The sequence below is a fragment of the Ipomoea triloba genome, chromosome 4, assembly GCF_003576645.1.
Source record: "Ipomoea triloba cultivar NCNSP0323 chromosome 4, ASM357664v1".
In the NCBI taxonomy this organism is placed as follows: domain Eukaryota; kingdom Viridiplantae; phylum Streptophyta; class Magnoliopsida; order Solanales; family Convolvulaceae; genus Ipomoea; species Ipomoea triloba.
In genome coordinates, this window is record NC_044919.1 from 13365889 (window position 1) to 13390425 (window position 24537).

The window sequence follows — 24537 nt, forward strand, 5'->3', positions numbered from 1 at the left end:
GATGTTTACCTACGTGTCATCGGTATGCTGTATGTTATAAGTATGCAATAATCCTTTGACTTGAGACGACATGGTTGTCTCGTACATATGGTGGACTAGTTTTTGCCAGTATGCGTCTTTTGTTCATTATGGGACTATAAGTGTACTTGGTGGCCTAGCTCAATATTGTACGGAGACATGTTTGTGTTCAATAGAGGATCCACCGCCTTGAAGTAACAAGGATGTTCCAGTCTATTCAATAATCCTCTCTGGCCAGCCAGAGTATAATGAAGTTGGACTTCAGGTTAAGAATATTGAATAGACATATTGACCGGGTTTATGGCTGTGACCAAGTTTGACCATGACCTTTATCTGGTTCGGAACAAGTGTTGTGGGATTGTTGCATGATATTAGTAACGGAAAGGGTCATTATAATATATTAAAATATATTCATTGTCAACTAGGTAGTCATTACATACTGCTAGGTGTCACCCATGACTTACGAGTTATTTAATAATGAGTTATTAAATATTACTCGTTGCTAGTTTGACTATGAACCTAGAAAATCACACCTTAATGGTTCGTGGTAATGCTGAGAACTTTAAAAGAAATCGATAAAGAGTTATCGATATTGAATTAAAACATTAATAAATTGATTAATAGATTAATTCAATATTGGGTAGTTTTGGGCTTTTAAAAGCTGGGCCCAAACTAGGCTATATATATATATAGCCTTGTCCTATTTCTTAAGTGAGATAGAAGATATACAGAGATTAAGTCAGGAAAATAGTTTTCACTTAGAAATCTTTGGGACTTCTCGAGTGCCCGACCGATGGACGGACTAGAGGCCGCACAATTGGACGGTTCAAGCTGTTGACTCTGCCAAAGCACGCTTGAAGGGTAAAATCCTTCTAACTCCCTCTTTAAACATAGAATCATGAAAAAGTGATTTGATGCTTCCGGTGCGCAGGTATGTTTTTCTAACCGTCTTAATACAATAAATTTGATAATGCGGGTGTTTTGCGTGCACTTTACGTGTATGATAAAAAAAATGACCCCATTTATCAATATTTGGACCAGAACATTATTTGAGGGAATATGACCAATGCAAGAATGGAAATCATAGAAATAGCTGAGAAGCGTTGATGTTGGACTTTAAATTTAAGAGGATGAGTAAAGTGAATTGTAAAAGAGAAGAAAGAAAATGTGAAGAGTAAGAAGAGTAGCAACCGAAATTTCATACGTGTGAAATTTTGGAGTAAATGGAATGGATCCCATTCTTCCATTGTTGAAGCTAAGAACGACTTCAGGATTTTAGCGAGGAAGAAGAGAATGGTTTTAAGGTTGAAGGTTGCCATACTTGATTTTGTTTTTTAATTTTTTCACGATTTTGGGGTTTTGGTAAGAAAGCTAGAGGAAAATGGTTTTAAATTTAATTTTTCTTGTTTTCATTATTGGGTTCTTATAGGCCCGTGTATGTCTTCTCCTGCCATGCATACAAGTCACTCTCCTCTTGAGACTGCAGGGGCTGATTCAGAATTTTCTTTTAGTGAAGCCGAAGAAGTGAAAGTAAAATGAATTAAAAAATGTTCAAATACAAAGTCCAATTAAAAAATATCAAATACAAAATACATTAAAAATTACAATAAATGCTAAGGTTTATAATGAACTACCGGCAAATGTATTTTATCATCTACTTTCTTTGAGTTCATAATGCAAAGAAAACTAATTGTCTTAATACAATAAATTTGATAGTGCGTTTGTTTTGCGTGCGTCGTGCGTGCAGTGTGCGTGCGTCGTGCGTACACTATTAAGTGCATGATAAAAAAATGACCCCATTTGTCAATATTCTTGCATTTATCCTGACGGTAGCGAGACAAAAGCGGACTAGGCAATGGCAAGGTAGAGGTGCAATTGCACAGAATAGAGAAGTTGTAATTAATCTGGGAAATTTGGGCAGAACAAATGAAATAAAAATTTATATATATATATATATATATATATATATATATATATATATATTTATATTAATACATTTATCTGAGACAATATATGACTGCAACACTTGCAAAACAGATCAGATGTAGTTCATGGAGGCTGAAGGTTGGTAGGGAGCTTGGCATTAAAGAAGCTATATATGTGATGATCAATTTTTTTAAGCTAAGGGATTAGACTACGTTAAAATGTTGTAACCAAATTTATATTGGTGTTTCATCTAGAATTTAAATTTAGTATGAAATTATGACATTTAAAAGTTTGGATAAAATTTAAATCAATGTTTCAAATTTAGTATGAAATTGTCAATTTAAATCAATGTTTCAAATAAATATGTAGTGTTTACAGGTGTAAACGCGAAATATTTGAATTCTATATATTCAAAATTCAAAGTATATCGGTTACAATAGTTAGTATATATCAAACGAAAACGGTACAATCTCTGTATAGAAGTCCTCTGATTCTCTACTAAAAGTATGCCGATTTGAAGTGTGCCGAATTTGGAATATGCCGAATTGGAAGTGTGCCAAGTTCAGAGTGTGCTGAACTGGAAGTATGCCTTGTTGTGCCGAGTTCGGAGTATGCCGAACTGGAGGCGTGCCGAGTTATGCCGAGCTATGCCGAGTTATGCCGAGTTCGGGGTATGCCGAACTAGAAGTAGACCGAGTTCAGAGTATGCTGAACTGGAGGCGTGCCGAGTTATGCCAAGCTATGCCGAGTTATGCCGAGTTCGGGGTATGCCGAACTAGAAGTAGACCGAGTTCAGAGTATGCTGAACTGGAGGCGTGCCGAGTTTTGCCGAGCTATGCCGAGGTATGCCGAGTTCGGGGTATGCCGAACTAGAAGTAGACCGAGTTCAGAGTATGCTGAACTGGAGGCGTGCCGAGTTATACCGAGTTCGGGGTATGCCGAACTAGAAGTAGACCGAGTTCAGAGTATGCTGAACTGGAGGCGTGCCGAGTTCTTCGGTGCAAATAATTGCAGGTGCTCGGTGCAAGTAAATTGCAAGCGAGTCTTTCGTGCAAATAAATTGCAGGCAAGTCCTCCCGGTGCAAATAAATTGCAGGCGTGTCCCTCGATGCAAATAATTGCAGGTGCTCGGTGCAAATAAATTGCAAGCGAGTCCTTCGTGCAAATAAATTGCAGGCGTGTCCTCCCGGTGCAAATAATTGCAGGTGCTCGGTGCAAGTAAATTGCAAGCGAGTCTTTCGTGCAAATAAATTGCAGGCGAGTCCTCCCGGTGCAAATAAATTGCAGGCGAGTCCTCCCGGTGCAAATAAATTGCAGGCGTGCTCCTCCCGGTAAGATGCAGATCTTCAGAGCTTCAGAGTCTTCTGATCTTCAATGCCTTCAATGCCTTCAATCCTCAAAGTGAAGCCACTATTTATAGTGGTGGGAAAGTAGAGAAAATCTAACAAACCCATCATTTGAATTTAATTTAATATTTTGAATTAAATTCAAGGAATGTACCTGGACACCATGATGTCCAGGTTCATGATTTTATATTTTTGAATCAATTTATAATATCCACAATTTCCTCAAAATTATATAATTCACATATATTCTTCATGGGCCAAACCAAGTCAAAGCCCGTCAATTTGAGCGGCCCAATTACTCCAATTTGCCTGGTCCAACTCAATTAATTATTCCACCAACTTGGGCCGAACAATCCAACATCTAATTACTTTTAATTAATTAATTAGACCAATTAATTATTTAATGGGTCATTTAATTAACCCAATTAAATAAATATCAACCCAATTTAATTAATTAAAGCAATTAATTTAATAGCAAACTATCAGCCGCGACCCAATAACATTATTTGAATTTTCAGTGCCAACAACAGGCTATGAAGCAGCGCAGCTATTTCTGATCTTCCAGGCCACCAAAGAAGTTAGAGTTTAGCTTTAATTTGAGCCATGAAGAGGTCAATAAGAGTGGAGGTACACCGCCGGTGGAACTTGTGGGGTGACAACTAATCTTTTCTTCATTGCGTGCGAGTTGGTTGCAGCTTTTGTGCGGATTGGTTTTGTGCTTCGTTGGATTGTGAATACATGCATGCTACTATAGATTCAATAATATTGTAATCTTAGCTTCTTGCCTGCACCTTCACATCACTAATAAGACTTTAATAAGTCGCTTTCACAATAGATGAATTTAAAACATTAAGGTTGCTAAGTCAATAATTACATTAACTCGACTACTATTTATTTGTTTTAAAAAAAAAAATTCTAGCCAATATTATAAGAAAAAATACTTATAATGTGAAATGTTATATTGTTCAAGCTAATTGTATAGGATCTTTTTCACAGAAAGCCAATATCGGAAGGCTCAGATCGAACCCACCCCTCCCATGTGAGAGTACAACTGAGTGCCATTAGATCACAAGGTGTTTGGCTATATAAGATCTTCCTAGTACAGTTAGTGACCACTTTCAATGAGAATGAGGTCACTATTGATGAACATATAGCATAAGATGAGAAAATACTAATTAAGGTCCTGTTTGGTAAAATAGTTAACTTATTAGTCAATTTTAGTTTATTTGACCACTATTAGCTATTTGACTTGGTTAGTTAATCAATTTTTTGTAACTCCAAAATGCTAAAATTCAAAAAGTTACTCAAAACAACTTTTCCAATTAACTTTTTGAGAAAAGAAATTATACCAAACAACTATCAACTAACAGCAAATTTACGAAATACTTTTCTACAATCAGCTAATGCTATCAACTAGTTATACCTTCTAATCTAATCAGCTAGCTATTAGCTATCAGCTAACAGTCATTTACCAAACAAGGCCTAAATTTCACATTATTACATTGATTGATCGAGTAATTAGCTAGCGTCAGGATGCGGGTTTTATCTAAAGTGCATTTTCGGATAATGATTATATATTATTTCTTGTAAATAAAAAAAATACTTAAAAGAATCAATTTTTAAAACATAAATTTTAGAAAAATGCTATTATATTTGTACATCAAAAATGTAAAAAGAAAAATTATAAAAATACTCATCCCCACAAAAATATAAAAAAGGAATCCATTAATATGGTAATATGGTAGGGATCGGAGCAATTTAGTACTTTATCAAGAAATTGAAATGTTTGTTTATTTTAAATATGAAAAATACTAGTTATCCTTATTAAAATTATTGTATATTAAATGACGTGATCAAATTGTTTAGAGCACAATGCAGCATATATTACTCTAATATTTAAAGGGCTTGGTTGGAGCCTTGGAGGGAATTTGAATTGCATTCGCACTTAATTCCCACCTAATTCCAAGACAACTAAATTTCTTTGTTTGATTGGAGAGAATTGCAATTCCTTCATTTTCATGGAATTAGAGTCTCATGACCCCTTGAATTTTAATTCCGTAGATTTTAGGAACGAAAAAAGAAAGTACTAAGACAAAATTACTCCTCCATTTTTTTAATCTAAAATTAATGTCTAGCATTCCCTTCTAGATGATAGCGTGCTTTATTTTTCGATATACTATTAAGGTTCCTCACCAAAAAAATACTATTAAGGTTTGCGTAATGTTAGAAAATATGATAATACAATTCCTAATAAAAAAAAAATTCTCTACGTTCCTATTCGGAATACAATTATAGATTAAAATTATTAATCGTAATAATACAATACATATATTTTTAGGCAATGCAATCTATACTATCTATATTATGAATAAAAACAAAATCCTCAATTTTAACTTTTCACCCAAAACACTTTTATACTATTAAGGTTTGCGTAATATTTTAAAATAATAATAATAATAATAAGTGACTCTCCTATATATATGAGAGGTCATGAGATCGAGGAAGCAGTGTTGACACTTTGTGCTTCAACAAGTTGAGAAAGTATATATATATTTTTTTGGTAAATTTACGGTGAGAAAGTATATATATATTTTTTTGGTAAATTTACGGGGTCTTTCTCTCCGTCCGTTTAACGGTCCGAGGTCCACCCACTTTCGTTCCGAGAGGCACAGGAGCTGGCCCAAGGGGAATCGTCACTTATGGGAATTGAACCCGGGTTCTCCCGAAATTCCTCCCCACAATGAGAAAGTATATATGAACAAGTACTATAATATAATAGAGTCAGTAGAACTCAAAAAATAATAATGATAATAATAATAATAATAATAATAATAATAATAATAATAATAATGGCCTAGGTTAGTTAACACTTACTCGCAGTAGGTGGCCAGTGGACAACTGAAAACGGCAGAGAGGGCAAGCATTATACTGTTCCTGGAACGCATGGCAGCACGACATGCGAGTCCTCCACCTTAACCACAAACTTCCAGCACGCATGTTGCACGCCGTCCACGTTGGATTCGTGCTTGCTTGAGAAAGATTGAAGGTGAATCCATGGCGATCTGATGGATGAAATGAAAACAAAAATATAGTAGCTAGCTCATTCTGAAACCTTCCTTCCTAATTAAGCTTTGTGGAGTGCATAATACCCAAATTAAAATAGGAGACAGTATACAACTTCAACACTACTACCAAAACAGATCATCAAATAAAGTAGTTCATAGCGGCGGAAATCAACAGGAATGGAAGCCAAACAATTTACTTTTATTAGAAAATATTCATGTAATTAGTGAGAGACAACAACGTAGTAAGGAAGGCAATTACACAAACATCATGTTGTTGTTTTTTAATTAAGAAATTTGTAATCCTTTCTTTCTTTGCGTGCGAGTTATGTGCACATTTGTTTTGGATTGATGTATGTTGTGCTTGGTTGGATTATGAATATATGACTGCAATTACACTAGCAAAACAGATCACTTCATGGAGGCTGGAAATCATCAGCATCATTTCGGCAAGAATGGAAGACAATATATATATATATATATCATCAGCCAACAAACCTATTTACTTTCATTAGAAAATCAAGAAATTTGTAATCTTTTCTTCTTTGCGTGCGAGTTGGTTGCAGCTTTAGTGCGGATTGGTTTTGAGGGATTTTATTTCTAGCTGACAATATTATTGTAATCTTCTTGCCTGCACCTTCACATCACCAAGAAGGTTAATAAGTCACTTTTGAGGGATTTTATTTCAAAAAAAAAAATAAAAAAAATACAAAAAAAGAGGGATTTAAAACATTAGGATTAGTTGCTAAGCCAATAATTACACTAATTCAGACTACTTTTTTTTTTTTGAGCACGACTGACTCTGTTACAATGTAGTAGAGTCAACAGTTGCCTCCACCAAGTCTCGAACCCACTCCCATCATCCATGTGAAGTGTTAATCGGGACACCGGATGTCACTAGACCACAAAGTCTTGACAACTCAGACTACTATTTATCTATTATTAAAAAAAAATAAAAAATTCTAGCCAATATTATAAGAAGAAATACTTTAAAGTAAGCTTTTGTCTTACATTGATTTGGAAAGTTGTTTGCACCACTATTTATATAAGAGTCTTTCTAGAACTTATTGAATTGTATAGCATAGAAGTTTTCATTTGCGTAGCCGCAAATGAAATCCAAAACTAAACATAAACACACACATGGCTGGAGAGTGAAAAATCGGAGGTAACCCAACTAAATTGTTTTAAGTTTGACTTTTAATTTTTTTTTAATCAAGAGTACTACTATAAAAAAGTTATTAATCTCCTTAATTAAAAATAAGATATTTCAATTGACTTTGCTTTTTATTTTTTATTTTTAATTGAGATAAATTTAAACATATTGCATTAGGATATTTTCAATAAGTTTTGAACGCTTACACTCGACGCTGGTAGCGAGATTTGAGTTCATGTGGCTAACCATCTAAACTAGCTAGGCATGTGAGATATTACTTGGTGTAATGTATAATTAGTGAGGTACAATTCTTTAAAGAGTCTAAAACGCCACATACTCAATTAGGTGAAATACAGTGCAACACCATTATTAAATTTTAGTGTTCCATCATTATCTCTTACGTGGTGCTATAATAATCCAAGATAGGGTAACCCAATGGGGTAGCTCAAGTGGCAAGTGAGCTCTCTTTGTGGTGAAGAATTCTGGGAGAACCCGAGTTCAATTCCTAAAAGTGATGATTCTCTCTGGGCCAACATGAGACCGTTAAACGGGTCGGGCCGGTTAAGAAAGAAGAACGGTCGGCGAGTGGTGGTGCAAAGTCTCGCTGTCTATCTAACAAAAATGCAAATAAGAATATAAAAACTAAACTCTAATTGAATTTAGGATTTATAAGCTTAATTTGGACTTTACAAATTTAGTAACATAAATACGGACCAAAACAGTCTCAAACTTTTATTTGCAAGAAAAAATACTCCAAGTGTTGATTTATAAGGTATAAACCGGTATCCACCAAAAAAAAAATAATAATAAGGTATAAACCGGCCTCCACTTAATTTTATTTTTCAAATTGTGCCTTGAATCAGATTGACCACATTCAACTCCATCTTCATATTTTTTATTAGCTTCACTTACTCCTTTAATAAGGCCACTCATAGCTTCATGAAATATCTGTGTCTTTGCTCTCGTCATTGGACCCTCCAAGATCAAAGAACTATTTTCTTTGTCATCCTCATAGTTTTCCTCAACATAGGGCCTCCACTTTTTTGTTTTGTGTTAAAATATTAGCATAAAAATGGTATTCACTTTAGGTAATATTTTAAAAGAGATTTATTATTGTTTTGGGTTGAGTAAAAGTAGATTTGGATTCTCTTTATTGAGGAGATAAATTCTGTATATATTATACACTGAAAAATGAATAATAAGTGAATGAAAAAAATATTTCTTAAATTATACACATAAAGTCGAGAAAATGGAGCTTGACAGACTTTTAATTAGTTTTTGTCGCACATTAAAAATAAATGTAGATTTGAACTAGTATCAGTACATTTCCACTTTGTATTTGAAATATATTATTAGAAGCAAATGATGATATATATTTTTTTGAAGGTAAACGTAGTTATTCCATTAATTCATAACATAAAACGTTTACATCAACGATCAATGAAATGGTAAACCATTCCTTACAGTCAGACATAGAAACAACTTTTCTAACTATGCTATAGAAAACTTGAATCGCAGACTGTTTCATAACTAGAAAGCTATGTTCCTTCAAGGAGCTTAAAGCTTCATCAAAGATCTGGGTCTTCGTCATCATTCTTTTTTGCTCGCCCAGGATAAGATCAACACTTGCCGAAACCAAACTAAACGATTTATGCTAATGATAATGAAAAGCTCGTGAAAGTAACAAGAGGAAAAAAGCCCGTGAAAGTAACGAGAGGAAAACACAATAATAGAGAAAATAAAAAGTGGTAAAGCCAAGTGGGGTTGGGAGTTCAAGACTACCAACACAAACCCCAATACCTACCTACTATTATTTTATTCAAAGGGAAAGAAAACGGACAAAGAAGATCTGTGGCGGTGGTCAGAGGTGGACGGAGCTGCGACGGTGGTTGATGCGAAAGAAGAGCGAGAGCAAACGTAGAAGGTGACCAAAACCGCCGGCTCAAAGCCCCATTAGAGCTCCGGCCGGAGACCGGCGGTGGAAGCCGAAATTGAGCAGCAGAGAAAGGCTTTTTGTTTTAGAGAGAAAAGGGAAATGATGATATATATAATTATTGAGATCGGGTACAATTCTTTAAAGAGTTTACAATTCCACCTACTCAATTTTACCGTTCCATAACTTTCTCCAACTTATTTAAACACTTCACCTATGTGTGAATGGAGCAAATCATTTGGCCAGTCCCCTACCACTTAGTGTGCTGACAGTTGGGATGAGGGTTAGTCTTCTGGCTGTCGGCTGGAAGGATACCTTTGGGCAAAAACTCAAAAATAAAAAAGATATTTAAACACTCCAGGGAGATTTTGTTTTCAATTACTAAAAAAAAAAACAAATTTATTTCTTGCAAAAAACACGTATAAAGATTAACTTGAATGGTACTCATTTACTAGAGTTCATTTCCTTTGCTCCTTTGGGTCCCTGGGTCATGCCATGATACTTCCAACACGTTTTTTTTTTTTCACTTTTTTAACCTCTCATGACCCGTTGAACACACCTTAATTTGTATCAATATGACTTCAAAACATATCCAATTGAATTCCAATTTAGATTATCTTACCATCAATGCCTACAAATCACCTAAATGACACAAAATAGTCAAATAAGCACATACTTAACTTTCAATTAACATAAAATCATATAAGTTTGATGTCAATTATGCACATAAAAATATAGTAAGAATTAACGTTGATCAATATAATTTCCCTTTATTTAATTATACAATGCCCCATACATTGCCTGGTTATATTAATTATATATAAACCATTGAGCTATTATCAGCCGTTCCTAGTTAATAAATTGTCTATCATTTCCATCAAACAAAAGATAGTAGTGGCTGGTTGCCTATAACATGGCTAAATACTAGTTAAAATAAAGCTAATCAAAAAAAAAAAAAAAAAAAAAAAAAAAAAAAAAAAAAAAAAAAAAAAGAAAAAAATAAAAAAAAAAAAAAAAAAAAAAAAAAAAAAAAAAAAAAAAAAAAAAAAAAAAGCTGATAGGTTCAGTTAATGTAAATCAACATTCTAAACAGATAACAATTTCATGAACTGTTACTGGTTGCAGTAGAGCAACTGGTCCACCTATCAGTCACTGAAGTTGGAGAAGTTGGGAACCTATTGATCTTCTTCAACAAGACAATATCTTCTGATTCCAATGTGGGTTGGACTTTTACACTGCTAGAAACATTAGTATTCTTATTTGTCTGATCCTCTATTGCATCCTCTCTGAACTCATCACATCCTTGAATCCCCTTCAGTGTCTCCACTACATCATCCATTGTAGGCCTCATTTCTTTCTTGGCTTGCAAGCATTGAAATGCTAGCTCTGCCACTGAAGTGATCATCCTCGTTATTTCGGTGTTTGTCTCGAACCCTAGAGATGGATCGATCAGCTCATTAAATGCACGTCTTTGTATCTTGTTTATCGCTAGATTCGCCAGATTGATTTCGTCTCTGTGTCTACTTATATCCACAGCAGGCATTGATGATATGAGCTCAACCAGGACAACTCCAAAACTATAAACGTCGCTCTTATCAGTTAGCTGATAGCACTGGTGATACTCGGGATCAACATACCCTGGTGTCCCTTGCGGTGCAGTGGAGACATGTGTGACGTTGTAAGGGAGAAGCCTTGAAAGCCCGAAATCAGCAACTTTTACACAAAAGTTGTTGTCGAGAAGAATGTTAGCAGTCTTCACATCGCGGTGTATTATGTCAGAAGCGTGGAGATAAGCAAGTGCAATAGCGGTTTCTACTGCAATGTTCATTCGGATTGGCCACGCGAGGGTTACACGGTTTGCCCTTTCCCCATGGAGATGATCTGAAACTGTTCCATTAGGGATGTATTCATAAACAAGGAGGAGCTCACGGCTGCGCCTCGACGTGCAGCCATAGAGGGTTACAAGATTTTGATGCCTTAGATGGGTGAGGATTTTTATTTCATTAATGAAGTGCTCCATTCTCTTGCTGTTGTGCTCATACAACCGCTTCACTGCAACTTCTCTTCCATCTCGAAGTTTGCCTGGTTACAACATACAAGATTTCGCTAGATTTCAAAATGACACCACTAATACTTTGTTTCTATAGATGGCGTACCGTGATAAACAGCTCCAAATCCTCCATCTCCGAGTTCTTTTGAAGAATCAAACTTGTTCGTTGCTCTTTCAAGTTCGGAGTAGGAGAAAACTGCAACCCCAAAGTACTTGCTGCCTCCCTCGAGGTCACGTTTTGAGGATGAAGAAGAACCAAAACATCCCTTCTTGCGATTCCGAAAATACATGACCACCAAACTTGTTGCCAGGATCAATATTACCCCACCAAAAACTGAAAACAGAGAGTAATCAACGTTTGATGATGCTGAGATCATTGTTATCTATATATAGAATATCAAATGGATACTGAGATTCATGTTGCTTATAAAAGATGTTTACCTGTTACCAGAATGACCTTTGACTTGATACTTTTTCCTGCAACTGAAGTAATAAGGTAAAAGTTGACTAATGTCCAGAAATGAAAAACACACACAACTTTCACAAACTCAGTAGAAACAGACAATGAAAATGTAGAATGCTTTCAAGATAAGAAACGAAACAAGTTGTTTGATCTGTAAACCCAACTGGATTAACATTATATTACACCAAAAGTGGGTGCTGGATTTGGCCCTTCATGCCTCCGCCCAACAATCAGAGAGGCGTTCACCAACAATCCCCTAACCACCAGTCTTAATTGGCCTTACACCAAAAGCAGGTGCGAGAGTTGGCCTTTCAAACCTCTGCTCAATGATCCTCTAGCCACCAATCTTAATTGGTCCGTGCTTTGATACCACTTATTAGAATCAAATGTTTACTATTAGTCCATTACATCAAAGGCTATAGCTAGTATAGAATGTGCAACTTTATTTTCTAAAACAGCCATATTTTTAAGAGGCTTTGTGTTGGACTTGGCCCTACAGGCCTCCGTCCATTTGGTGCTGGCCATGGCCATTCACCAACCTCCCCCTAACACGAGGGTTCAGTACATAAGAATATGATGTAAATACATGTCCTTATTATACCTCCAGAGCAAAGAGTAGTGTTATTGTGGTCAATTAGGCATCTCCCCCCTTTATAATGACAATCCTCACAAGTTTCAGAGACCTCCCATTCTACAGAAATCGGAGAATTTAATTTCCGAAATAGGTCACTTGCTCTGGAGTTCTTTCGAAATGGCAATTGAATAATTGAACACTCTGCAGGAAGGCTGCCGCCTGGGGCAGTATCATTGCGGCCCTCTCTATAGTACACCACGAAGTTCTTGCACTTATTATAGCTCGCAAATCCATTAAAGTAACGACCAATCTTCTGCAAGCTAACATTTGACTTCCGATCACATCTGTAGAAGTTATGCATACGAGGAACAAACGAAATCAAAGCAGAGGTGGGAAATGATGAGAACTTTCTGTAAAAAATGTTGCAATTTCGTTCCAGAAAGTAACTCTGTGGAAGGGGGTTGAAGAGACGCATACTTTCACCTCTAATATTCTTAATATCATATTGTTGTTCTCCAAACTTAACTCTGGGAAATGGCCTGGCACCACAATCTAAGGTGTGCAATCCGCAGTTGGGTTGTGACATGTTGGTGAAAGGAAAAGTGACGTTTATGAGGTTGCCACAGTTGAATTGTTTTGGGCAGAAAGATTGGGATTGGGATTGGGATACCCCTTCTCCATGAACTAGATGAAGAAAGATAACCCAGAATAGGTATGCGGGAATACTAAACCAGGCCATTTAGCAAAACCCATACAAACAATGGTTTAAGTTCATTGTTATTTGTACTACTGTCACTTCCTTCACTATTTCTATGTAAAAGCATATGTTCTCGGATAAGACTCGAAGTTGACTTGGAATTTTCTTATAAGAGTATGGAAAAGTTTGGTTTTGTAACCCCACCTAAGACAATGGACCACGGTTCACACGGTGGACCTTGATGTATACGTATGTGTCTTATATTGTGAGTTTTTGTATCATTTGTTATAAAATTTTGTACCTTAAATAAATTAGTAATTATGTCTTATTTTGGCTCTGTTTGGCAGAGTTTATTTAGGCGTTTATAACTTATTTTAAGCTACTAATAAGCTATAAGCTCTGTTTGGTAATGTTCCTAAAATAAACTAGTAGGCTTATTTCTTAATGCTACCTTCTTTCAAAATAAGTTAATAGCTTCCTAACTTTTTTTTTTCATCTTTAATCTTATTATTTTAAAAAAGTGACATCATTTACCCTTCCCAATTAAAGCTTTTTTGGCTAAACCTTTTTGACTTTTTCTCTTAAATATGTTTGGTTGTAATTTCAATTTGACATTTGTGTTTGAACATTGATTTTTGTATGAACTAATCTTATTAATTATAAACATTTTGTTTTACTTTATATGTTTTCAAATATATGTTCTTACTTTATATTTTATTAAAATATATTGATTTCACTATTTTATATTTTAATATATAAACAAACCTATTTAAATTTAAAACTATTTAAATTGTATGAAGATGTCCTTTTTAGTCTTTTTACATTTATCAACTTATCAAAAAACTAATTTTACCAAACACTTTTAAGCATAACAGTTAGCTTAATAGCTCTTCAGATTTCAGCTTCGAGCTTATAGCTTTTCAGTTTTCAGCTACTTCTCAGCTAGGTTTGTCAAACATAGCCTTTATGAATTTTGTACCTTGTATTGTAAAATTATGTGTTTATAAACATAAATTATGTACCTAAATTAGATTTAAAAAATAAGTAAATATATAACATGTGTATATGTCTTGTGTTATGAAATTATTTACCATAATTATGAATATGAATTTTGTACTTCGTCTTTTAATCGAGATTCCATAATGCTATATAGACTTGGTCCATGATATAAATTGCCCACATAAGATGGGTTTAGATATAAATTTCCCATGCAACTAATTTAACCATCAAAATAGAAATAGTACTTGGCTCCTCCTTCCAATTCAATTTGTTCAGACAGATTTTCCGGTGAATTCCATCATTTTTCAAGAAGTAGAGCCCGCGGAGGACGAAATCACCAGGAAGCTATGCCTTTCTCAAAACGTGAAAAGATAGCCGAAAAGGATGACCTTTGAATTGACTCAACTCAACCTCAAAGTAAGAGGTGCTGACATTAAGAGCCATCCCTTTCTGCACAAGTCCGTTTGAAATCCAGCATAAAATTTGAAAACAAAGAAGATTACTTTTGGTCCAAAATATTCGTCTTGTTTGGTAAAATAGTTAGCCTGTCAGTTAATTTTAATTTATTTGACCACTATTAGTTGTTTGACTTAGTTAAAAAATCAATATAAGTGTTTAGTAAAACAAATTATATTAAACAACTATCAGCTAAAAAGTAATTTATCAAACATTTTTTTTTACAATCAGCTAATATTATTAAGTAATTATATCCTCAATCAACTAACAATCATTTTATCAAATTGGACCATTGTCATTCATGCCACGCCAACCACGGCTACAACACGCAGCATAGTCAAAATAAAACAGTAATCCCTTGCAAAACCGCCCTCCCCTGCTTGTCCTTTGGGAGAAGAATATCTATTATTGACTTCAGTGTATTAATGGTATAGTAATATTGTTGTGATGGCTGGCTGACCAAATTGGTTAGAGTCCATCTAGAAAAAGTCACTACCATACTTCAATTTTAAATTACATAGAGAAAAATAATACGAATGTCAAATAACCTGAAATAAGATTCACATTTTTTAATCTTTTATTCGGCTGGGATAAAGCTTTTTCTTTGCAAGGGCCTTGTGTGCCACGACGAAAAAAGGAAATGAAAGGTCGCTTTGCGTTGGTAAATTTTAATATATACAATAATGATCATGATCGAAAAATTTCTAAGTGATTTAATAAATCTAAAAGAGTAAATAACAACATCAGTGCCTTTATAAATAGATAATTATAATTTATAGAAATGATTAAACAATTTAAAATCAAATAAACGTATAAACAATAACATTTTTATGATAAAAATAATAAAATAATTATTCATTGAAATTTATACTAAAAAAACCCTTACAAAAATGGGTAGAGACAAAGAGTTAAGAAAATCAAAATACTTCTAAACAAGATTAAAAAAAATATTCATAATAATTTGAATATGACAACAAGATAAAAAAAAATATTAATATGATATTTATAAATAGTTTTTTATTTTAACAGGATCGATTTCAAGTTTTTCTAGAATAATTTTAATATGACAAAAAGTAAATTATCTTTTAATTTTTTTTATTTGCATAATTGAATCATAAAATATGTTTCATATAAATTCAATTAACGAAAAGGTCTTGATCCCTTGACCACTAAAATAACAACCCTAACTATATATATATATATATATATATATAGAAATCTGCTCAAATGTAGTTACGACTTCTCGTACGATCAGTGTAGTTTACACCACTATTATTAACAAAATACACCACTAGTGATATGAAATGCACAGCAATGAAAATGCACAAAAACACCCCCATAACTCATTTGCCTCTAATTGTGCATTTTGAGCACTGTGTGGTGTATATATATTTGCATACCTAGTGGTGTGTGTTTTGGTGGTGCGTACCTAATGGTGCATATTTGTCTTTATTTGTGTTGTGCATTTCTTAACATTGAGTGGTGTATTTTGTTAACATTAGTAGTGTAAATTGCACAGGAAGGCGCGATCACACATGAACTCTATTATATATATATATATATATATAAATCTGTTCAAATGTGGCCGCGCCTTCCCGTGCGGCAGTGCGGTTTACACCACTCAATGTTAAGAAATGCACCATAATGAAAATGCATAAAAACACATCATAACTACCCTGTTTCTAATTGTGCACTTCCTAACACTGTGTGGTGTATTTTTTTCATACGTAGTGGTGTGTTTTTGGTTATGTGTACCTAATAGTGCATATTTGTGTGATGTATTTCTTAACATTGAGTGATGTAAATCGCACCGACCGCACGGGAAGGCACGACCGCACCTGATTATGACCCTATATATATATATATATATATATATATATATATATATATATATGTATATATGTATATATGTATATATGTATATATGTATATATGTATATATGTATATATATGTATATATGTATATATGTATATATGTATATATATGTATATATGTATATATATGTATATATGTATATATATATATATATGTATATATGTATATATATATATATATGTATATATGTATATATATATATATATGTATATATGCTTAGGATTCCATGATAACACATCTCAGGAGAAAACCAAAAATCAATCTCAGTCTTACATGCATAAAAATCGAACGGATTAAATCATATTTAAAAAAATGCGATGGCAATTTCGTAATTATAGTCAACTTCACTTTACAAATTTGAATACTTAAATACGTAATATGTAACAACTACATATGTAAAATTGGATAAACTTTTAAAAATTAATGAAAAAGTTAAATTTTAAATCTAAATCGTTGATGGGAAATATACCCCGAGTTACTCGATAAGTATATGTGAAAGTTGTAATTTTAGTGGTGATGGAAATTAAGAGTATCGTTCTCAAGGAATGCCTTAAAGGGGATTTGAGTAATAAGGGGTTAAGCATGGGTTCATGCAGTGTTTGAAAGCTAACCTAAAGAGATTGGATTGTTGCATGTTCAAGAAATCAATAACGCAAGCAAATAAGGTAATTAAAAGATAATAAATGAAATAGAGATTTGAATCAAACATCCTTGAATAAAATCCCTTGTGTCTAAAGATTAAGTTATGTAAGTCTAGATGATGAACTTGGGAAATGGTTTAAGTGCCAATGTCACTCTCGTGATCAATTGGATTATCAACTAATCCTAAGTCCCATTCTCATGGCAACTTGGCTAGAAGAGACAATTTAACAAACACTTTGTGTGCCTATTTCCTTCAAACTCCCTTTTCTCAAAGGTGAGTAAGAAATATGAGAGGAATGGCTATGGTGTAGCCCTATTCTTATAGGTGGAACACCAATTCCAAATATCTCTTGCATAGATTGGTCATAACTATGAAGAGTCAAATCAATTCTACCCAATTCATAGCCAAGTTCAACATTAAGATAATACAAACCTAATTTATGCAATTTAATTCATATGGGGATTCAAGGAAGTTCAATTCAAATCCTAATTATGTTTAAGTATTCATATTTTGAAATGTAAAGCAATTAGCAATTGAAATAATAAACATATAATTCAAACAAACTTTAAGAAATATAAATACAAAGATATGGAATAAAGAACTTAACTTTATGATTTAAATGCAAGGAATAATCTGGAAATTGAAGTTGAATGTTGGAATTCTTCTTCTAAATCTCTAAAATATGGTAGATTACAAGTGTAGGAAGTGTTTTCTAAAGTTTCCTAGAGAGAAAAACTAAAAGGGGTGTTTAGAAATTCAAAAGTATTTACAAAATAACCAACCAAAGGTATTTATAGTGTAATATTTGCGCCATTTCGCACCTTTCAGGGCTAGAAGTCACGGTGGGACTCACACCGTGAGTCCCACCGTGAGTCTCAACGATCAGAAACTGGTCATTGAGACTCACGCTGACACTCACGGTGTGAGTGTCAGCGTGAGTTCAATGAGCTGAGACTCACACCGTGAGTCTCAGCGTGAGTTTCTGATCAGAAACCACACTGAGGACTCACGGTGTGAGTCTCAGCGTGAGTTCTTCAAGTTGACATCCACGCCATTGTTTTGCTCCTTCGTTTCCCGGTGTGCCCTCGGGTGCTTTCCTTGTGCTTTAAATCTTCGTTTTCTCCACAGATTAACCTCTTTTCATGCTTGCTTGCCCATTACTCGATGTTTTCTTCTTGCAAACAAAATACAACAAATTAAGCATTATTCCACATTCCTTTACATAATATTTGAATAAAAAGCAAGCATAAACAAGCACAAATATGATGCCATTTAATGACATATCAATATGCTCGGTATGCACTCCTAGAGCCACGAGGAACAATTCCCGACTGGATCCGACCAAGATACGGGTCCTGACCTAGCCAAATGAAATTGTAGTGAATTCGTCTCTCAATATTGGCTCGGTCCCGACCCTGAGGCTCAGATCGGGAACTCCGACCCGGAACACCTAGAGATTGGGCATGTCAGGAATCAAGACTACGTGTATTAATATGTAAGGATACCGACCTCCCCAATGCATGTATAACACGTGGCAGGCATGCCAAACGCCCAACATGTGTTCCCTTCCGTTGCCCTATAAATAGAGCCTTCATTGCCAAGAAGGGAAACTTTTCCCATTTTCTCTTTAGAATTGAATTTGAAAGCTCGGGAACCTCCAATCAACGCATAGTCTAAACACCCAAGCCACTACATTCAAAATATATGATAACTGATATTAATACGCATACCCAAGAGTATTTACCACATCAACCATAAATGCTAGATGCTAAGCATTAACAACTAAACCACTAAGCTAAATAAAACAAACAACTCAGTCATAAACTCTAAAATCAAAATTTAAGGCAATGTAATTTCGAATTTTTGCAAATACAATCTTTTAATACTAAGTGTGCAAAATGTTAATACTAAATGTGCAAACCTAGAAAATTCTGAGAAGTGCAGATTTTAGTGTTCAATTTTGAATAGTAAAGTTGGTGAAAATTATAAAAATGCTATTGCCTTTTTCTTTTTAAATATGATTTTATCTATCCGATTTTTTCATATGTAAAGCTAAGAATAGTTATTAGTTTCTCCCATATGTGTTCAAGTAAGAACATGTTCACACGCAAAAAAGGGAGAATTAATTTGATCCATCCATTTGGGTAGAACAACAGTTGAGGGTTGTCAGAAACTAAAGGATAAAGATGGGGTTCTATTAATGAATATTGAAACTTGAAAGTTTGCGATAATTATAAAATTGATCATATATATTTTTTCATTAAAATCCTTAATCATTGATGAACTTGATAGAGGTTGAGATTAGTCCTAATTTTTTACAGGGTATCATGTTTTGATTTGATCCTATGAAAAATGTGGAATAATCTCAAGGAAAATTAATGTGACACTTTCATAAATATCACCTAACATTCGAGGATTTTCTTTTTCTGTTATCCTTATCAAATAAATGTCAGGATTGCAGATTTCCTGCAACTAAATACAAAATGAAAAGTGTAAAAAAGTACAATGAAAAGAATGAAAGTCCTAAATAATGGGATAGGTTCCATTATATTAACACATGTAAAAAACAGCTGTATATGCACACCCTGCTCCACACAGAGAACTTTCACACACTGTTACATGTTGCAGTAGAGTTACTAACCCACCTATCAGTCACTGAAGTTGGAGAAGTTGGGAATCTACCAATCTTCTTCAACAGCACAACCTCTTCTGATTCCGGTGATAGAACGATTTCTACACTGCTGGAAACATTCTTCTTATCAATTTCATCATTTTTCGTCTCGTCTTGGAACTCGCCACCTTGAATCTCCTTCAATGTCTCCAATACATCATCCATTGTAGGCCTCATATGTTTCTTGGGTTGCAAGCATTGGAAAGCTAGCTCTGCTACTGAAGTGGCCATTCTCATGATTTCACCATCTGTCTCAAATCCCAGAGATGGATCAATCAACTCACTAAATGCACCTCTAGCTATCCTGTTCAGTGCTAGAGTTGCTAGGTTGATCACGTCTCGATGCCTGCTCGTATCCAGGGCAGGCATCGAGGATACGAGCTCAACAAGGACAACCCCGAAACTGTAAACGTCGCTCTTATCTGTAAGCTGGTAGCACTCGTGATACTCGGGATCAACATAGCCAGGCGTCCCCTGCGGTGCAGTGGACACATGAGTGACATCGTTAGGGAGAAACCGGGAAAGCCCGAAATCAGCAACTTTGACACAGAAGTTGTTGTCGAGAAGAATGTTGGTAGTCTTCACATCGCGGTGTACTATGTCGGAAGCGTGGAGGTAAGCGAGTGCAGTAGCGGTTTCTAGTGCGATCTTCATTCGGATGGGCCATGTGAGTGATCCATCTTTGGCTTTTTCGCCATGGAGATGATCTGCAATTGTTCCATTGGGGATATATTCATAAACCAGGAGGAGTTCCCGGCTGTGTCCTGACGTGCAGCCATATAGAGTCACAAGATTGCGGTGCCTTAGGGTGGTGAGGATTTTTATTTCATTGATAAATTGCTCCAATCTTTTGTAGTTGTGCTGATATAAGCGCTTCACTGCCACTTCTCTACCATCACGAAGTTTGCCTGCTCATGATGAAGAACAAGAATTAGCTTTGAAATTAATGATACCAAATTGAATAATGTACTAAAATTGTAAGCTAATAGTTAGTTTGCGGAGGCGGGTGAAGGATTCAAGTCCAACAATAATTGATGGCTAGGGAATTGTTGGGCGATGGCTAGGGAATTGTTGGGCTGAGGCTAGTGGAAGACCAAATCCAGCACCTTGTCTCTTAACAATGTGGCAGTATAAAAGTTGTGTGCCTCGGCTAGTTAGTTTGTGGAAGCAGGTGAAGGGTCCAAATCCAACAATTGGTTGCGTGCCTTCGCTAGTTAGTAAAGGGCTAAATCCAACACTTTGCCTGTTGACAATGTGGCGGTATAAAAGTTGTGCGTCTTTGGTGTGGGATATAGCTTTTGACGCAGTAGTAAGGGTTTAACCCTAACAGTTAGACTGCACGTTTATTTTGATATAGATGCTCTAACATGTAGTTAAAAATTAGAAGTCAATTGATTATCACAAATTAGAGTATTGGTTCATAGCAGCTTACCATGATAAACAGTGCCAAAGCCACCATCTCCAAGTTCTTTGTCAGAGTGAAAATAATCAGTAGCTTTTTCAAGTTGAGAGTAGGAGAAGACATGAACTCCCAACAGTTTGCATCCTTCGAGGTCCCAATTGGTGGACAGTTGAGAAGAACCAGCATGTCCCTTCTTCTTTCGACACCGAAGAACAATGGCGATGACACAACTTGTAAAAGATCCAAATAAGATCAATGCTATAGCACACTGAACTGAAATCACAAAATATATAAACGTAATCAACCTTTTAATAATATAATTATACTGAGATTGTTATATATTATGCATAGAATATCAAGTGGACCTATATATAATATATATATATATACTAAGAATATAATCTTTTTAATTTGCTTACGAAGAATATGAATGCCCTTGGGTAGCTCCTTTTTTCCTGCATCTGATCGAAGTAAATAAGGTAATTAATTCAGTAAGAATTGTGATGAGAGTAAAACCAACTGTCTATCATCATAATATAAGAATTTGATAATGTAAATGCAGGTTTGTGTACCTGAACATTGAAAATTGTTATGGGTGTCAGTTAAGCATTTCCCCCCATTATAATGACACTCAGCACAAATTTCAGACACCTTCCATTGTATGAGAATGGAAGAATTTAATTTCACAAATACGTCGATGCCTCTGGATGATCCGTAAGACGGCAAGTAAATAACTGAACACTCTGCAGGAAGAGTTCTGGCAGCTGGTAGAGTATGATTGTCCCCATCGATATAGTACAAGGTGAAGTTTTGGCAGTTGTTATAGCTTCTGTATCCACGGAAATAATGGTCAATCTTCTTCTGTAAGCTGCTAACATTTGATGAAGTACGATTGCATTTGTAAAACATGATTTTGGACAAGAAATCGAAGGAAATGGAAGCAGAGCTGGGAAATGAGATTCCTGTGTGGAAAACGTTGCAACTTCGTTTCCGCAAGTATTTATCAAGAAGTGGGTCAAAGAGAAACATAAGATTACCCCTATTAACTTCAACTCCATATTGGTGTTGTCCCAATTCCAAGGTAATTGTTGGATACGGAGTAGCACCACAATCTAAGGTGTACAACCCACATTCAGGTCTCGACACATTGGAGAAAGGAAAACTCAGGTTTGGAAGGTTTCCGCAGGTGAATTCTTTTGGGCAGCTAGACTGGGAACTGCTTTCCCCTTCAGCTAACTGATCAAGAATGATAACTATTTGAAACAAAAGGAAACAAGCAAGAAATAGATATGTAGCCATACTAAAAATCGCCAAAAACTTGAAGATAGATTTGTATGGTAGCCTGAATTCTTTCACTATATATGTTTGTATATGCCTAACCTCGATCACATAGATGAATTTCCTACTCACCTTCATTCCCGGTGGACCAGCAAATTAAAGAGAAAGACGACTTTGGCTCCCTTCGCCACGCAAATTACATTTGTCTCTATCTGACTTTTCAACGCGCAAACATCAAATCAAAACATACAACCACAAAGCTAGCTACTAGCTATGCCTTCCTTGTAACGTTTAAGGTAGTCGCATAAAGGGGCCTTAGCATTGACTCAACTCATATATGCTGGGAATAATAAAGCAAAGGTTGACAATGGCAATCGTACGGTTGGTGTACGTGTGAAATGAAGCTCAACTTTGAGAATTATTGAAAATATTAGCTATAACTAACTAAGTTAATTGGTTTGAAATAATTTATATGACTAATGGCTGTCTGGAAATCAAGCATCCCATTCCACCAGTCTGGTAATTCTTTTCAAATCTTCTTATTAGTTTTGGAATCATATCATTTCAAAGTTGAACAGCTAAAGAGCTTTAATTTATTGCTTTCTATATATTATATTATATTCGTCTTTTTGGTGAATATATTATATTATATTCAACATAGGACTAAACCGCATTCCTAGTGCTCCTTTTGTTGTAAAAACGGTGGAACAATATAATGTCGAAGGCTCGATGTGAAGCTAGAAAGAGAAAAAGGTAACACAGAACAGAGAAACGAATAACATGCAAGCGAGCAAGTGGTCGATTCTCCTTTCTTTCTTCCCCATAAGGCTTTAAGGGACTTAGAAAGATTGTTTATTATAAAGAGGGAAAAAGTTAGTTGTGAAACCAACATGGGACAATAAAGATGCCAAAGAGCCTTCTTTTTGAATGGTTTCCAACACCTTTAATCCCACAAAGAGATGGAAAAAAGCATATATAGCCAGCGATCTCCTTAATCTAGCCAAGAAATTTAATTTGTTGGGACAAAGTTGGATATATCTTCTCTCACCGGGTTGCAGGACATATTGGATTATGACATTTTGTGAGTTCCTCATAGAAGAGCAATGATTAATATAATCCAACTGTTTCTCATACTCTTCACACTATCATCCTCCTTTAAATAAAATAAAAATAAAAATCTAACCTTTATAAACTCAAAATCTGCCAAGCACCTTGTGCTCAAATGGCATGTAGTGGCCTCCCTCAAATGAAAGGTCATGAGTTCGAGCTTCAGTGGAGGAGATATCGAAAAATTGACTCTTTGTGCTTCAATAGGTTGAGAAAAGTATGTATGAACAGACCCTACAATGTAATAGGGTCAGTTGTATTCAAAAAAAAAAAAAAAAAACTCAAAATCTACTCATTGTAAAAATATTGATACAATATGGGAGCACACCTAAAAGTCTACTCATTGTAAAAATATTGATACAATATGGGAGCACACCTAAAAGTTAATTTACTGTGATCAAATCATCAGCCAAGACCTTGTGGTCAGACAGTTGTCAATTTCAAATTCACTTACATGGGAGAGAGTAGGTTCGAGTCTTAGTGGAGGCAATTGTCAACCTCAAATTCACTTAAACAATGGTCACTAATTAATCTCTATTTTGGCCAAGTCCATGTCGATCACAAACACATGCACCTCAAAATAAAGGCAAAGGAAATGCAAATTAAAGGCACATTAATTTAGGTTCCTTTTGAAAACATGAAACATGTTTCTGAAAAGTATAATGACTTATAAAAAAGTGACTCATTTCTTGAAAAAATAATTTCATTTTTTTTTATTTTATTGAAAGTTAGAAAATAGTCTTTTTCTATTTAATTAAAAGATTAAAAAATGTATTTTATTCTATTTAGTTCATTTTTTAAAAATAGCATAAATTTATTACAAAGTTATTTCTTTTAAATATTTATTATTTTAATTATTATTATTATTATTATTATTACTTAT

The 24537-nt window shown here is 34.8% G+C and overlaps 2 protein-coding genes across 3 annotated transcripts; both read right to left on the reverse strand.

Moving 5' to 3' along the window:
- Positions 1-10540: 10540 nt before the first annotated feature.
- Positions 10541-13191, reverse strand: LOC116017209 (LEAF RUST 10 DISEASE-RESISTANCE LOCUS RECEPTOR-LIKE PROTEIN KINASE-like 1.1). Its single transcript, XM_031257745.1, has 4 exons — positions 12553-13191; positions 11930-11971; positions 11595-11822; positions 10541-11520 (listed from the first exon to the last, which is right to left on the reverse strand). The coding sequence occupies exons 1-4, from the start codon at positions 13109-13111 to the stop codon at positions 10541-10543; spliced, it is 1809 nt and encodes a 602-aa protein (XP_031113605.1). The 5' UTR covers positions 13112-13191.
- A 6370-nt stretch (positions 13192-19561) lies between these two features.
- On the reverse strand, positions 19562-22694 carry LOC116016428 (LEAF RUST 10 DISEASE-RESISTANCE LOCUS RECEPTOR-LIKE PROTEIN KINASE-like 1.1). 2 transcript variants are annotated; one of them, XM_031256684.1, is made up of 5 exons: positions 22680-22694; positions 21842-22505; positions 21689-21730; positions 21300-21542; positions 19562-20775 (listed from the first exon to the last, which is right to left on the reverse strand). In XM_031256684.1, the coding sequence occupies exons 1-5, from the start codon at positions 22683-22685 to the stop codon at positions 19802-19804; spliced, it is 1929 nt and encodes a 642-aa protein (XP_031112544.1). In that variant the 5' UTR covers positions 22686-22694; the 3' UTR covers positions 19562-19801. The 2 variants fall into 2 exon arrangements, with proteins under 2 accessions (XP_031112544.1, XP_031112542.1); XM_031256682.1 differs by lacking the exon at positions 22680-22694 and having other exon boundaries at positions 21842-22606.
- Between the last annotated feature and the right edge of the window lie 1843 nt (positions 22695-24537).